Below are 15,233 nucleotides of genomic sequence, written 5' to 3'. Positions count from 1 at the left end.
TGTGATCTGATTTCATGCTGAGGGGAAAAAAATCCACAAAAAAACCCCCCAATGAATGCACAGGTTGTTGCCAGGACCAAGTAATTTTACTTCTGAAGTACAGAAACATTTTATATTTCAGAAGTCCATTGGGTCATGGAAGCCATGAGATGACACCATGACTCACTGCAAACACAGCCTCTGCCATTGGCAGTCAAGACCTGCATTTAGTACAAGGAACAGTAGGTCACCTGTTTGCTTGCCCTGCAACCTGAACTCAGCATTTCTCTAATCACTCATGTAACTGAGCTAGACAGCTAGCCAACAACTGTGAATTCTTACAATGTGTGCTCTTACAGAGGTGACAGACATTCAGCTCTCATGGAGGATGAATTTCGCTGCGGGATTTTTTCCAGTTTGCAATTGAGACTTTGGGGAAGGCAAGGGGAGGAGTTAAAAGCCCTGGAACTTCAGCAACAGTTATAGGTTGTGACCTGTGACAACGTGTCAAAAACATGCTTTGGTGATTTCTGCCAGATAACAGTAGCTTAGGGCTTTGGCTCCCCAGAATTTCATCTGCTTGCAAGAGATAAAAGCAGGTCTTTGGTAAAAAGGGAGGAGATTTTTTTTTTTTTTCCAGAAATTGTTACCCAGATAGGTTACCTCGTTTCATGGCTGATATGAACACAAGTCTCAGACAGATAAAACAGCATCTTGTTTAAAAACAGATATATGTATCTAGTTTCATACCATGGCTTTAAAAGGCATCTCTCATGGCGTAGAGAACCTGTGTGTTCACTTAAAACTTTTCTTACTAATGCTGCTAAATATGCCAAAGGAATGAAAGTATTTCTTTGTATCCTCCCGCAGTGGGCAGGATATGCTCCCATATATTTGTTCATCAATAAAAGCACCAATTGTAAAATGCCTTGAATTCAGAGCATTTAACGTATCTCTGCCTTTCTTCCATGCATTTCACTGCAATCGTTTATATCAGTACAAAAGACCTTATAGTGGTTAGCATTTGACTTGCTTTGATCACACAAGCTGTAGATTATGAAAAATGAAGCCCGAGAAAATTGATACATTGTTGTAGAAGCAAGGTTTTGATCCTGAGCTGTCTACATGGGAGAAAGCAGAAGAGGAAGGGTTGGCGTAAAACCAGTGAGCTGCAGAATGAATGCATGACACTAGGGGTCCCTAATTCTGACTGGAAGGGGGAGCAGCACAATTAGCAGGGTGGTACTGAAGCTGTCTACCAGCATTACAATGAATGCTGGAGGGAATATTGAGTGTAGTGAGCTTTGCTGAATGTCTGTGAGAAGTGGGAGCTGTCAGTTCTGTAGGGGTCACAGTTACCTCCCCATTATTGGTTACAGGTTTGTGAATCCAGCCTGTAGTAGGTGCAAACCTGCTACAGCTTCTTCTTGGGAAACTTAGCTTCTTTCAGCCTTAGCAGTATGGTTTTGTCTTTGAGCTCTGGAGATCCTTGGACTGATATCCAGTGTGTCAGCCCAGATGACAGCTGTTGTGCGTAATGATGAATTATATTGAATTTCAGTTCATAGATATTTTGTAAATGATCAATAGCAGCTTGAATAAATAATTGTTAACCCTGTAGAGCGTAGCGTCCCAGCACATAAAATGTTCGTAACATCTGTGAATAGTTTATTAATTCTATATGAACTTAGAAGTGGGAACTTAGTATGAAGTGTGGCTAAGTGCAGGAACAGAAGAGGAGAGGCCATGGTGTTTGGCCTCTGTTCCTAAGATCAGCTGAATTTCCATAATGCAGTAGAGCTCTGAGAACCCCATGTAGCTCTGTGAGCAGATGCAGGAAGACGTCTCCCTTTGCGTTTATGCTGTTTAGTGTATGTTAGCTAGAACTTGTCAAAGTTCTTTGGTTTCTAATGCCTATGGAATTTATCTTGATAATCCAGATGAGGTGCTGCTATTAAGTTTGGCAGCTGGAGGAAAATGGAGAAATGCTACCTGTTTCAATACTGTAAGGCACTGGTTGGGTTTCAGAGGAGATGTGTATTGCATTTCCATTGATAACTTGTGTGATGCTGGAAGTGTCAGTTCCTTCCTCTGTGGCTTCCTTTCTTCAATCACTTTGGTTGTCATATCTATCTTGACTGTAAATTACTGGAGGTTGAGCTGTTACTATGTGCTCATGACAGTGTCTTCTACAACTGAACCTCATACGCATTTGGATTCAAATTCTACCTAAATAGAAATAATCAATAGTATACCAAATTACAAATAATAATCACAAATAATCTTTCAGTATAATTCTCATAAACATGTTTTCCTTTATTTTCTCCTTTCGTCTTCATTTAATGACGCTTTTGTGTCTGGCTTGAAGCACTCACTTTTCCTGTGTTTGGATTGGCTCCTGGTGTGAAGTTTAGCAGCTGTACTTTTTTTTTTTTTTTTTTTTTTCCTGCCATGTGTTCTCTCTCACTGCTACTGCATGTGAAATTGCAGCTTTCTGTATGACAGACAGTTTCTTACATGGCAATGATAGCCAGAAAACACAGCTATACCTAATAGATAGAAATCTGTACTGTTATTATATGGGACTAGAAAAGTCTGTGCTACCTCCCTGCCCCACCCCTCCAAAACTCATAGCTGTAAGAGAGTGAGAATACAACAGTGTTCTGTTAAATTTGAATAAACTCAAGTATCTTGGCATTTGGGTTTATTTTTCGTGGGCTTTTCTGTTCCTATAGGCCMATTTATGGGGCTAAAATAACATAGACTCTTTTCTTCTTACGGAATTTTCATTATCCAGGCATCAGAAATGAGGTGACCACATTATATGATCATGTGAAGATGACATTATTACATTCTGCAAATGACTCCCTGAGGCATAGCAAAAACCAATGGAAAAATATAAATGCAAATACTGAAATACTTGTTTCTTTGAGTAAGATAGGCTCATGTTTTCTGATGAAAAAATAATCTAAGAGTTGGCATGTGGATTTAAGAGAAAGTGAGTTGAAGTCTCTTTTTTATCTGATGAGCATCCACTTTAGAAAGTGTGAAAATTTCTGATGTTGCAGATTATTACTGATGATGACGATGGTAGATAAGGCAGGCAGTCGCTAGCTTCTCAGTCCAAAGGTAGTCTATCAAAATGATAATATGTTTTGAAAAAGTGAAGCCAGCTGAAAATAGTGGGTAAAATCCTATGGTCTTTTGTCAATTCTGATTCTTATGTAAAACTCCTGTTTTATAATCACAGTGAATAATAACTTTATGGATCAAATTTTAATCTCATGCTATTGTGAAAATAAGTGTTCCCATTGATATCTCTGGGATAATTTGCATGAGCTAAATCTATGCTACGTGCCTGCAAGCTACTGGTGCAGTTTTGAGGACTTTCCAATTTGAGTTTCTGTATATATATAAAATATACAATGTTTTGTTTATTTAGTTTCTAAAAAATGGAATTTGAGTTCAGTCTGAACTAAAAGGAAAACTTCTATGGAAAATGTCAAAAGCTGAGACCTGAATTATTTCTGAGTACAAATTCCTAGCTTTTCGAACATTTGTAGAATCTTTAGATAAAAGCATTGCTGCGTTTAGTTTGAGTTTGTTTCTGATTTGGGGCTTTTTTCCCCCCAGGGCTGCCTTTTTCAATTTCTAGTCTAAGCAGTTTTCTGGGAGATCACCTGGAGCTTTTGTGAAGCATCATGCATACAGTCAAAACTATGAGAAATAGAGAGCTCCCAAAATGATTTAGCATCTATTTTTATTGATTGGTTTACGTTTGATAAATACCTGGACTGTTGCACTGCTGAGTCTTTGGAGATTGGAGACTGGGGAGAAGGGAAGAGTTATTGCCAAGTTTTTACTTTTCTTTTTTGAGTGGAGTGTATTTAGCACCTCTGCAAGATTTAACATGATTAATCTTTAAATCTTAGCACACTACTCAGAGGGATAGAATATCATAAAGGTGTCTGTAAACAGCTGTTACATTCTTTGTAAGCTGCTGGGAAAACGTGCATCATTCTGAATAAATGTGGAGGCAGCTGCAGCTTTGGAATATTTAGTTCCTTGAATACTTTAGAGATCTATTCCACTTGGGCTATTAGGGGGGCAGTGTTGCTGTGCCTATGATGGTCTAAAGATATAAGTAAAGCATAGTTTACAGCAATACATAATATCTTTTATTAGGCCAACTGATAACTTTGGAAAAATCTATTAACTTTCAGGCAAAACAAATCCTTTCTTCACATCTATTAATATTTTTGCAAATATGGCAACTGGCAAATGAATGTTTATACTACTGAGAATCTTTTCAACTCTAGACTTAGGACAATTGGGTATAGTTTGTAACATTCTTTTATTAGTTTAGGTTCTTTAAACATCGGTATGATAAGAGCAGAAATCTTCTTGGGAGGATTTCGTCAAAGTTTTGGTGATACAAAGTCTAGAAACTTGCAATAAAACCCGTATTAAGCAAATTGGCAAAACGATCTGAAATCAGTCCAAGGTTAGTGAAGATGAATGAGGATAAACCTCAGCCTAATTTTTCTTTTGAGAAGAAAACCACAGGTACCTTGCCGTGAGCAGATCAGGATCTATCTTTTGCTGTCAAGATTCTCTGCTTACTGAGAGTGAAGAGGTGTTACATGTCACTGATGGTGACACCCAGTGTCTCATTGCTCTGAGGTCACCAGAGGATCCCAAGAAGTGTTGCAAGGCTTATTAGCAGAGCAATTCAGCAAAATTGAGGGAAGTGTTTTAATGTTTCCACTTTCTGGCTTTTGACTTCAGACACTTGGGGAGCCAGCTTTCGTAAAAGCTGAGTGGCTGAAGCCCTTATCGTGTTGGAGAGTCAAAATTAGTTCCTATATTTAGAAAATACATTTTTATATAAAATCTGAAATGGACATTCTGCCCAAGGTCATACTAGAAGGTAACTCCGAAAGAGAACTCAAGATTCTTGCCTAAGCTCCCAGAACTCTAGTGAGATTTAAATGCAAAATGTTCACAGAGGAAAGAAAAATATCTTACTGAATGAATCTTATGACATGTTCTGTACTGCAATACGTAGGCTGGGTGAGATGAGCTAAGTGGGGATTTCCACCATGAGTCAAACTCTTGCTTCTTGGAGGTGTAATTCAGACTTCTTCCTTATCTGATCTACAGGTTGGTTCATTCTTTCTTCTTGTACCTGGCTATCCATCATATTTGACAGAGAAATTGCTATGACAAAATACTAAAGCTCTTGCTCTAGGCTATTTTTAATCTACTGTAGGTGAAAGATCAGAACACGTTCTTTTGTATGATTTATGTCATCTGTACCCTCATGCTCTGCCGGATTGGATAAATGGGAGTTGACAAACTACAGGACAGGAGATTTTAAACCATTGACCTCTGACATTGAGTCATCACAACTGTGTATTATGACAACCATTATTATGACGAGTCTTCGTTCTGAGGGAATCTCATAAATGTTTAGTAGGGGTAGCAAAGCAGTTATCTTTCTGTCTTTAATTTTTATTGTGGTAATCAGTGATTAAATATTCTTTTGGACCATTGCAGCTTTTAATGTGAAATATTTCTGAGCAAATGTTAAGTCCTCCTGTTTGTGCAGAACACCACATTTCTATTTCTTGAAAAAGGTGTAAGTACTTAATGACAGTTCAGCTTGAGCAGTCTCATGCATTTTTTTGCTGATCCTTTGATAGTCTAGTCTTTCAAACTACTTCCTTACTCTAGGATCTCTGTTAACTATGCCTATTTCTGAAAGAAGAGCCCTGATAAAGCAAGAAACTTAGGTGTGCATGAAACACTTTTTCAAATGAAGTGCATGCTTCAGTGTTCAGCTGAACTAAGCCCCAAACTTCTGCAGTGTGTGTGGGAGAATAATAGGAGAAGGATGGATGCATACAACTACTCTCTGCCTATATGACAGATGTCATCTGAAACATTATTGTGCCTTTTTAGAAAATGGGGATGAATAGAATAAAGAAGAGAGGGTGAACCTGATGGAGCGGAAGGTGGGTTGAAAAATAATGACTGAAGAGGACTGAGCTTACTGCAAGTTGAGGCACTGTTCTCGACAGTCTTCAGCTGGGAACCTGGCCTCTGTGAATGATTACACTATTTTGCTGCTTTTATTACTGTTTAAGGTTTTTCACACATGTGTAGCTGACTGGCTGACCCTCTGAGCTCAGATACAGGCTCCATGCAATATCTGAATACTGCTCATGATCTTTGTAATGCATGCTTCCTAAATTATACATCGTTATGAGGGGCATATAACCAATTAGCGTGTGGATTTGTTCTACATGTACAAATCTTTTCTTGGGATAAGGAAGCATCATACAGAGACTTGGCTGAAGAATAAAAGGATGCAGTTTAATCTTAAATTGTAGTTGTCATCATCTGGCTAATGATAAGCAATATTACGGCCTGCATATCAGCTGTAATTAAGCAGTAAGACACAACAAGGTGTATGTTACAGAGAGATAACACAGTATTTAAAAGCCAATGACCTGCAAAGCACATTATCTCCCAACCGCACAAGCCATACAGAGTCAGCGTGTACATGTATGCTAGCAAATCCACTGTCCTCTGTTCCCCCATCTTCATTCTGCTTTACAAGGTGCAAAAACTGTAAAGATTTTTCAAATTTCTTGATGTGTCATGTGATTAAATAAAAAAGCACTTTTTTGTATTAGTCAACTTCTGTACTTACAACAAACTGATAGGAGACATTGTTAGTGATCATTCACTGGAGTTCTGGGTACTTGACATCACTTAAAATGAAACCCATTGGTTAGACATGTCAGTACAGAATATGCAGGGAAGGTGTCTCATGGGTGATCCAAGCACCGGACTGACAGCAACTCTTAAGTTGCTCCAAGAAGGATTTCATGTTTATTTCGGTGATAGCAGAACAGCTTTGAGCTGGAACATAGTGCTAGATGAAACTTATTTCAAGGCAGAATTGATTTTTGTTTTGTATTTAAGGATTGGAAGAGCAAAGGTTATACTGTTTGTACTGAACATTAACAGCTTACCTATAAAGGTAAGGAAAATGCATCCTATCAAGGAGGAAAATGCATGGCTTCTGTTGTAGAGCATGTGAATGCTGGTATAAGCTAGTATTGGAGGAACAAATTAGACTTTCCAAGTCTAATTTTTGTTCCTATTTAACAGTCTCATATCTATTGTTTTTTTTTCCAGCCACCAGCCATACCAACTGAATTCCATATACCAAATTAGAATGTCACTGTGGTCCTTGTAACTAGACTACTTACAGTTTAAACAATCTAGGCAGAGTGGGACTAGCAGCAGTAAGCTGAGGCAGGAAGGGATGAAGTGTCTTGTCCAATGTTTTTAGCTAGTAATTRTCAGAACAGGGGACAGAATAGCTATTTTTTGGTTTTCCAACTTTTCACTGTGTTACCCATCCAAATGGGTACCATACTCATTTAGGCAAATGCAAGATACTCAGCAGTTTGGAAGGCCAGTTTTCTTGTAGCCTGAGCTGTACTATATGTTGCCAAAGCAGAGAGAGGTTCTCAGGGTTTGAATGGCACTTAGCCTATCTGGACCCTGATTTATATGAGTGTTCCAGATTTTACTGTAAAAAAATATAAATAAAATTAGGCTTAATATAAGAACAGAGACAAAGCAGAGGCAATGGAAACAGCTGTCTTTCCCCTTAAGTCCTTTTATTGTGCGAGACTGTTTCTGATTACAGCTGTAGCACTGTAAATGCCTGCTAGATGTCTGGTGATAATCCATTCAAAGCAATTACAGGGCATCCATCACCAGCAGGGTCTGAGCCACAGGCCTCTTATCTGGGAAAATTGATGGAGGAAAAAGGAGGAGTGAGGGAAGAAATCAATGCCTTTCACCAGTGTCATCTGCCAAATTGAATTAAGCGGCATGGGATCCTTGGTTTACACAATGTGAAAGTCAGAGCTTAAAGAACCTGCTTATAACAAGCTCAGTTCATGMGAAAGGCAGGTGAGGGAGCTACACCTAATATCTGTTCTCTTACAATTTCCTGGACATCCAGAATTCCCACTTATATCACTGGGACTCATATGTGCAAAAGGAATTCAAAACTTGCAGTATATAGAACCTTTAACTTAATGGCACCAGTTACAGTTTTGAACTTCATGTCTTAATATATTGTTTCCTCTGCTTCTTACTTTTTGATGGAGCTCAGAGTACCTTTTCGTTCACTGTATCTGAATTTTTGCATGCAAAGGACTGCAGAGGAGAAAAACAACAGCTACTTAAGCAAATAATGCTGCATCAATGTAATCCGGGATGGATCTACTGAGATCTACTGCAATTCAGTGGGTTTTGAGTTTCTGCTGAGGGAGACTTGAAAAGCTTACTCTTCCCTCTGTAGTTACTATAGTCCAGGGCTTCAGGGATGAACAGTTATCGCTGTCATGAGGAGAACAGGTTTTTGTGTATATATTGATTTGCTACAAGGTCTACAGAGGTTAGGGATATATATATGCATGTGTGCATATATATATATGTGTATATATATATATGGATATGTGTGTATTTTTTTTAAGGAAATGCCATGTGTTCTTGTAAGGTTTGGTGATTCACTTTCATTAGTACTATTGCTTCCACTTCTGTTTGCCTTGTGGATTGGAAATGTAACGTAAATTATACTTCTGTATGTCTAAAGTTGCTTATTTTGCAAAGCGGTGTTGAAATTCAGGAGATGGATTTAAAAGTATTTAACAATATTGCCATCTGGTCAACGATGCTTTCCTCCACTGAATCTGCAGTCAGCGTTGCAAAGGCCACTGGTATGTCTAAGGAGATGCTTGTTATGTACTTCCCACTCAGTATTTGATTAAATAAGAAGACAGATCYATATAGACAGCAGTAGGAGAATCATCACTTGGGATACTACAAACAAGAATCCATTTATAAAGCATGAATCAGTTTTGTCTGTGGGCTGCATGACCATCAGCTTTGTTAATGCATCATGTAGTACCTTGGCCATATCAAGGTAGGCTATTAATGACTTTTTTGACTACTAGCTAATACAGGAGTTTCTTCAGTTCAAGAGAGAAATCTTTGAATTAGTCTTGTTGACAACCCATGTAGCAATTTTTGTTTTATGAACTCAGAATCTCATATAGGTTTATTGAGTTTGTAATTCTTGTTTGTAAGCTTTTTCTCAACATAATGATAACTCAAACTCATCACCTTTTTACTGTTTACAAAAGTAACAAAACAGATTTTGGAACAAGTCTGACCTTCTTTTAAGCAATAAAACCTCAATTTCTGGTATAAAGCATCCTATCCTTGTAAACATTTTCCTTTGACTCATATAAGTTAAATACCTTTTTCCTGCTTTTCTCTTGTCCTGCTGAGTTTCTTTTCTCTCAGTCCTGCTCTTGAAGTATACATATGGGAGATAAAAGAATAGTCATTTGGGAGCAGTGGTAGAAGAGCCAAAGGACTAGGATAGCTGGGCCAGAATAGGCTCTGGAGAAGTATTTGAAAGAATGAAATTCTTAAGGTTTCAGATTAAAGAACTGACTCAGCAGAAAACAAATACAAAAGTAAATCCCAAAAGATGAGCCAGAAAAAAACCATGGATACTGTATAGAACAATTCAACTAAATCAGTTCAGTACAGCGAGCTATGGAAACTTTTTTCCTATCAAGTGCAAGTCTGTGGGAATTTGCATTGCAGTCAGGTATACTTAAAGTGCACATAAACCATCTAATAAAAATTCCACTGGAGTATACGTCATACAGCTGTGTTTTATTATATTTGTGCTTTTCTTCCCACTGATGGTGCCTTTATAACTAGATTACTCACATATCATCATTAACTCTGACACTCCTGGGTTTTTACTGCTTCCCTGGTTCCTATCATCTTCTGTGAGTTTTATCTGTTTCCTGCAGATGTGCCAAGATGTATTAAAGATATTGAAGATATTAAAAGATATTAAAGAAATATTTTCAGAAAATGAAGTGGGTAAAAAGAGTGGTTTGGATATCATGGGCAGTAAGGAGGGCTCTCATCATTTCTGCCAAAACCCCCTATCAGCCTCTATTCTGCTATGTATGTGTTAAGTTTTCCCTGTGACCTATGCTTCATCTCTTAGTTATAAATAAGGGAGGATGCTGTTTAGTGGAACACAGAAATCAGTGAAATGTGCTGAGCTCTTTAATCCTAGTTTTGATATTTCGTAAGCATTATTTTAGTTGTCCTCCGTACAAGCAAGTTAATTGAATGTTCATAGTGTGTTTGGAATCAGAACCTCTAAGAGTGTTTTTTCTAGTGACTGAACAACGTAATCTATTGAGTAAAACATGAAACCATTTTACTTGAATTTTATTTCTGATCTCTGACAGCTAGTTTGAGCTTGGAGTTCATCTCCCTTTGCTATTGATTTTCCTCTTATTCTTTGTTGTCCCTGTAATGAATAAGAGTTTTTGGGGGCATAGACTATAGCTCACTAAGCATTTGTAGAGAAGTGAGCTTAAACTCTCTCTATTTTGTGAAATTAAATTGAATTCAAGATGGACTTGAGCATACCAAGTTCTGCGAGTCAGATATCTGCATACACTTCTAACTTAGCTGGAGAATTGATTGGGCTCAAAGTATTTTTACTGTACTCAGGAAAATGAGAGCCCTGGATTTTTGATTGTGGACTAGGCTATAGCTTACTCAGCCATGCCCATGCCTAAGCCAGACGAATTTCCTATAAGAGGAGGCTCTAAACTTACTCAAAGCTTCTCACAGGAGAACGCTCAGAATTCTGCAGGAAACTCCAAGCAAGCTTARTGAGCTTCCACTTCCATGTGAACAGAGTTGATTGCAGGTGGGCTTGGGTGTAAAAATAGGTTCCAGTAGTGTACAGTCCCATAGGACTTCTTGCAATATAGAAAATACATTTCAATACTATAATAATATACATTATAATTAAAATACATAATAATAATATAAATAGGTATAAAATATGAGAACAACTTGACAACCAGTGTATGCAAAAACACTTCCTCCAGTGCTCTTCCCTTGACGTAGCTTACTCTGAGAAGGCAGCGAGAGAAAATAATACTGTGTTGCTGTTTGTAGAGTCATTATGGTGCCAAGGTAAATCCCCCACTGTTTTTGAAGGTACTCAAGCCATTTGACTTGAATAGATCCAGGTCTGATTCCTGGGGTGGGAATAAATTGAAGTTATCTGTGATGGGAAAAACAAAATTTTCAGAACTTGGTTACTTCCTAAATTATAAATGCAAGACAGTTGACAGTTTGACTGGCCTTTCTTCCCAGTATATGTTGCTGCACTCTGAGTTTCTTGGGGAATAAATATGTAATAATCTTTCTAGACTCTACTATTCAAAATTATTAATTCAAAACTGGTTTTACATTTTGTTTCTGGAAAAGAAGTAGCATGAAAGGTTAGTTAGTCACTCTGAGAAGCAACATCAGGAGAGGTGGCTTATCTTCTCCATGCATATTTCTGCCCTAGACATAGGCAGGTTCCTCAGTGGTTGTGGGTGCTTTGTGATTTATTAAAGAATGTTAGTTAATAAGAGTTTCTAAAGAACTACAAGACAGATGAAACAATTGTTCATTAACTCRTTTCCTTATTGCAACAAGTAGTGCCAAAGGATATGGCTTAGTTTTTCCGTTTTCACTATCTGTAATTTGCTGTATATTTTAGAGAGCAGTCTTTTTGCTCTGTTTCTTTTGGGCAAACTGGCCTTTTGAGTGATACATTGATGAAGTAGCAGGTAGTGGTGACCTTTGTATGAACTGTAGCTGCATCCATAGAGGAATGTTGTCAAAGAAAGACTACAAATCCAGGGAAGGAGGGGAAGAGTAGGGTAAATAAAAAGCTTTTCATGAATGATCAGTAGTTTTAGACATCTCCGCTTCTTGGTGGCCAGTAAGTAACTCCATGACAGGCACCTGAATTAACACATTTAGAAAATCATACTCTTCTCAGTGTTTCCCCACCTGTCTGTTTAGACTCCCTCTGAACACTTARTTAAATTAAACTGGCATCCTTGATACACAGCTGAAGATGGAAAATCAGAATGTTAGTATTTTTCCCATGAATTTTGTTTTTATATATAAGCAAGTTAACATCAAATTTTACTTTTTAGTTCTTTTTTCTCCCCCAGGTGTTTGCCAAAATTTACCTTCAGTTCAAAACTAGCCTGAACTCAGTGGGCACGTACACAGTCATCTTAAGTATCCATCTCCGACCTTAAAGATTTAAGCTCAGAAGGGCAAGGGAGGTAAATGAAAAATGCAAATTTTGCTGCATGTGTTTGTGCCTGTAATCTAGGTCAGTTTAATAAAAGCTCCTAGAGTGCAGAGTAGCCAGATAAATTTAGGATAGTTGAATAGGGTGGTAGTCCAAGAATAATGTGCCTAATAGGGCTGATGGCTGGATTCAGACATCAGAGATTTCCATATGTGGGGCCAAGCCTTAGTTTCCAAGTTAGCCTCAGCTAACTTAGGAAAAAAATAAAGCAAAGAATATTTAGTCCCAAATTCTTTTGAAAGTTGTAGAATTGTTATGATGTCCTCCTTATCTAAGTTGCTATTCTAGCAGTAACCCAAGACTCCTATTGATGCAGTGCTGTCAATAATGGCAAAAAGCAACCTGTTCTTCTGTAGAATTCCTCATTCCCATACCAGAAAGGGCTTCTTTTGTATGAAACATCAGCTCACAGTAACCTTGTTTTAGCACTAGGTGTTGAGTAAGCCTGAGGCCATTTTTCTGGGTGAAATATGTTGTGCCTTATCTTAGTCCCTTTGCATAATGGTTTTAAAATGTCCTTTATCAGTGTAGGGATAGTAAGGTCCTTTTTATCTCTGCCTGTGTAAATTTGAGCTAATTTTACTGACTTGCAGTGGAATCGTAAATGAGGTTGAAGTGTGTCCCCATGTTCCTAGTTGAAGGAATTCCATAATTTCACACTATGAAAAAGAACTGGTGAATTCTTTAAAGAGCTGAGAGTGTCACTCCTACCCCCTGAGAAATGGTAGCAACTGACTTTCTTTAAAGCCATTTTGCTTCAAAATGGGTTATTTCCAAAAATACCAGAAAGTTCAAAGAAAAAGAATAACATGGTGTATTGTCAGAAGCATAGCTGATCTTCCTGAAAGTAACTGGCAACCATGTCTCTTCAGGTCTACTTTTTGGATATACAATCTGTGGAACAGTTACTGAGGTATGTCATGTAAGTAAGTAAATCAGAAAACTTAAAGGTTTATTGGGTTATACTTTAATTAGAGAAGATCACAGTGGAAAACAGTAGAAGAAAGTTATTTGAGCCTTTTGTTTTTGTTTTAGAAACCAATTTCATGACAACAGATGTGCAAGTGGAAGCATATCTATATGAATTGTATATGGAGGCACAAGATCTTCTTATGAGTGAAGCGGAGTTCAGACTTAAAAGCACACTCATTCTACTTGGAAGCAAAAATGGGTAAAAATACCATTTCACTGATGGTCATTTGAGGGCTTTTGTCTTACCACAAATTACTACCATAGTCACCTCTCTGTCTTTAATGCTTTGGTCCTGCCAAACATATGTAATGTGTAAGTTGAAGGCAGCTGGACAGCCTTTACATACTTAGTTGGATTATATTGGTTAGTGTTTGCAGGATTCCAGACCTTAATCTCTGTTCACTTTTGACTTTCAGAAATTGAATCTGTTCTGGGAGTTTGGAAACATTAATGAATAAATTCATGTATGGTGCTTCAGATGGAGATCTTTCTTTGTACACAGAGAGGTTAGCCTTTTATATTAGAAATCAGRAAATTTGTACAATGGATTGTAATCTCTAGCTTTGGTATTTTTTCAAGTTCATGCTCTGAAGTTATATATAATGTATGTGAAGTTAACTGATAACACTGCATTGTTATCTTATTACAGTCTTTAAAATTCTTAAGGTAAGGGTTCTTTTGTCTTCAATCTACTGTGGGAATCCTTTGCTCCAAAAACAAAACGGTACCCACACAAATGGCTGGGTGGTTGTGGTTTCCTCATTTCCAGTGAATGCACTCATTCTTAATTTTCTCCCTCCTGCTGGGAGCTGGAGAATGAGAGAATTCATTTGATTCCCATTGCTCCGAAGTTGGGAGAGTCTACTGAAATCACAAATTACTTGTTCTCACAGAATAGGAATGGTTCTGGTAATGAACTTTTTGCTCTCACTGGTTAGTTCTCCCTATTGTTAGAAGGAATTAGACTAGAACATCATTAGCAAAAATAATAATACAGATACCAGAAAATCCTGGGCTATGATTATACTATAGAATGAGACTTTAGTAAAAGTGACCAGTTATTTGGCTTGGGAACATGAACTTCTCTGCTCTGCTTAGAGCAGAAAAGAAAGCATCAATGTCTCGCTTCTTTTAACAGTTTTCTTTTGGGCTGCTAAGGTTTTAATACAACAGCTTGAGAGAGAAAGGATGGAGAAAGGGTCTGAGTCTTTTACTTAGTAAGAAACTTGAATCTAGGTCCAAATGTAATGCAAGGYCAAGGGTGGCTGAAACTAAATGCTTTGGTGCAGCTGTCTGTGTTGAAGAAAACATATTGTCRTAATTGACAATAATTGAACAGCTTCATTGGCAGTCCCAGCAAAACCAAGAAAGAGATGCACTGCTCTGAACTCATTCTCCTCACAGACTGCAGAGTATACAGATGTTTATCCAAGAGCTCTTGGATAAACATAAGTTTTTTTGTTTGTTTGTTTGTTTTCCAGGCTTGTAATTCTACTACCCTTTGTGAGCAAAAAATCTGATACTTTTATGCACGTGGAAGACAGCAAGAATGGTTGGATCACTTTTGATGCCTTTAAGATTTATGGAAAAAAGAGCTAGTAAATCTTTTGTGCCCGCAGTCATTTTGTTAAAAAGGAGATGGAGTGGGGGAGAGGAAAAAGCCAATAATGAAGGCATATTTTAGGGCATGTTGGAAGACTATAGCTATCACCTTATATATTTGACAGCCACTGAACATTTAAGAAATTTCACCTCCCATAGCAAACCAGTCATCAGCTGACCCCGATTTTGCCCACTGTTAATACCCAGGTGGTAGAAAGAGGGAAGATAACCCCTCCCTCCCCCCCCCCAAAAAATAAGGGAGCATGAATAAGACCTGTGAAGTACAGAATTTTTTTTTAGGCCCTGTTTGTTTGCTCATTCTCTAGCTTTTCCACTGCTTTAGAATAGCATATTAAGAAATGTACCAACATGTTCT

At 37.8% G+C, this 15,233-nt stretch overlaps 1 protein-coding gene across 2 annotated transcripts in view; it reads left to right on the top strand.

The window, feature by feature from the left end:
- LOC146594635 (uncharacterized) overlaps window positions 1-15,083 on the top strand; it is a 38,566-nt gene extending 23,483 nt beyond the window's left edge. The window contains exons 3-4 of one of the 2 annotated variants that reach the window (XM_085307152.1): window positions 13,319-13,454; window positions 14,737-15,083. In XM_085307152.1, coding sequence (XP_085163278.1) covers window positions 13,319-13,454; window positions 14,737-14,854 — 254 coding nt within the window. In that variant the 3' untranslated portion in view covers window positions 14,855-15,083. Of the gene's footprint in view, window positions 1-13,155; window positions 13,197-13,318; window positions 13,649-14,736 lie in introns of those variants that run through there. The other variant, XM_085307153.1, reaches the window with a different exon arrangement.
- Window positions 15,084-15,233: the final 150 nt, after the last annotated feature.

Source organism: Rhea americana, unplaced genomic scaffold (assembly GCF_003343005.1).
Source record: "Rhea americana isolate MKP2758 unplaced genomic scaffold, rheAme1 scaffold_254, whole genome shotgun sequence".
Lineage (NCBI taxonomy): Eukaryota > Metazoa > Chordata > Aves > Rheiformes > Rheidae > Rhea > Rhea americana.
Note: the sequence above shows the minus strand (reverse complement) of the source record. Positions and strands in the feature narration are given on the sequence as shown.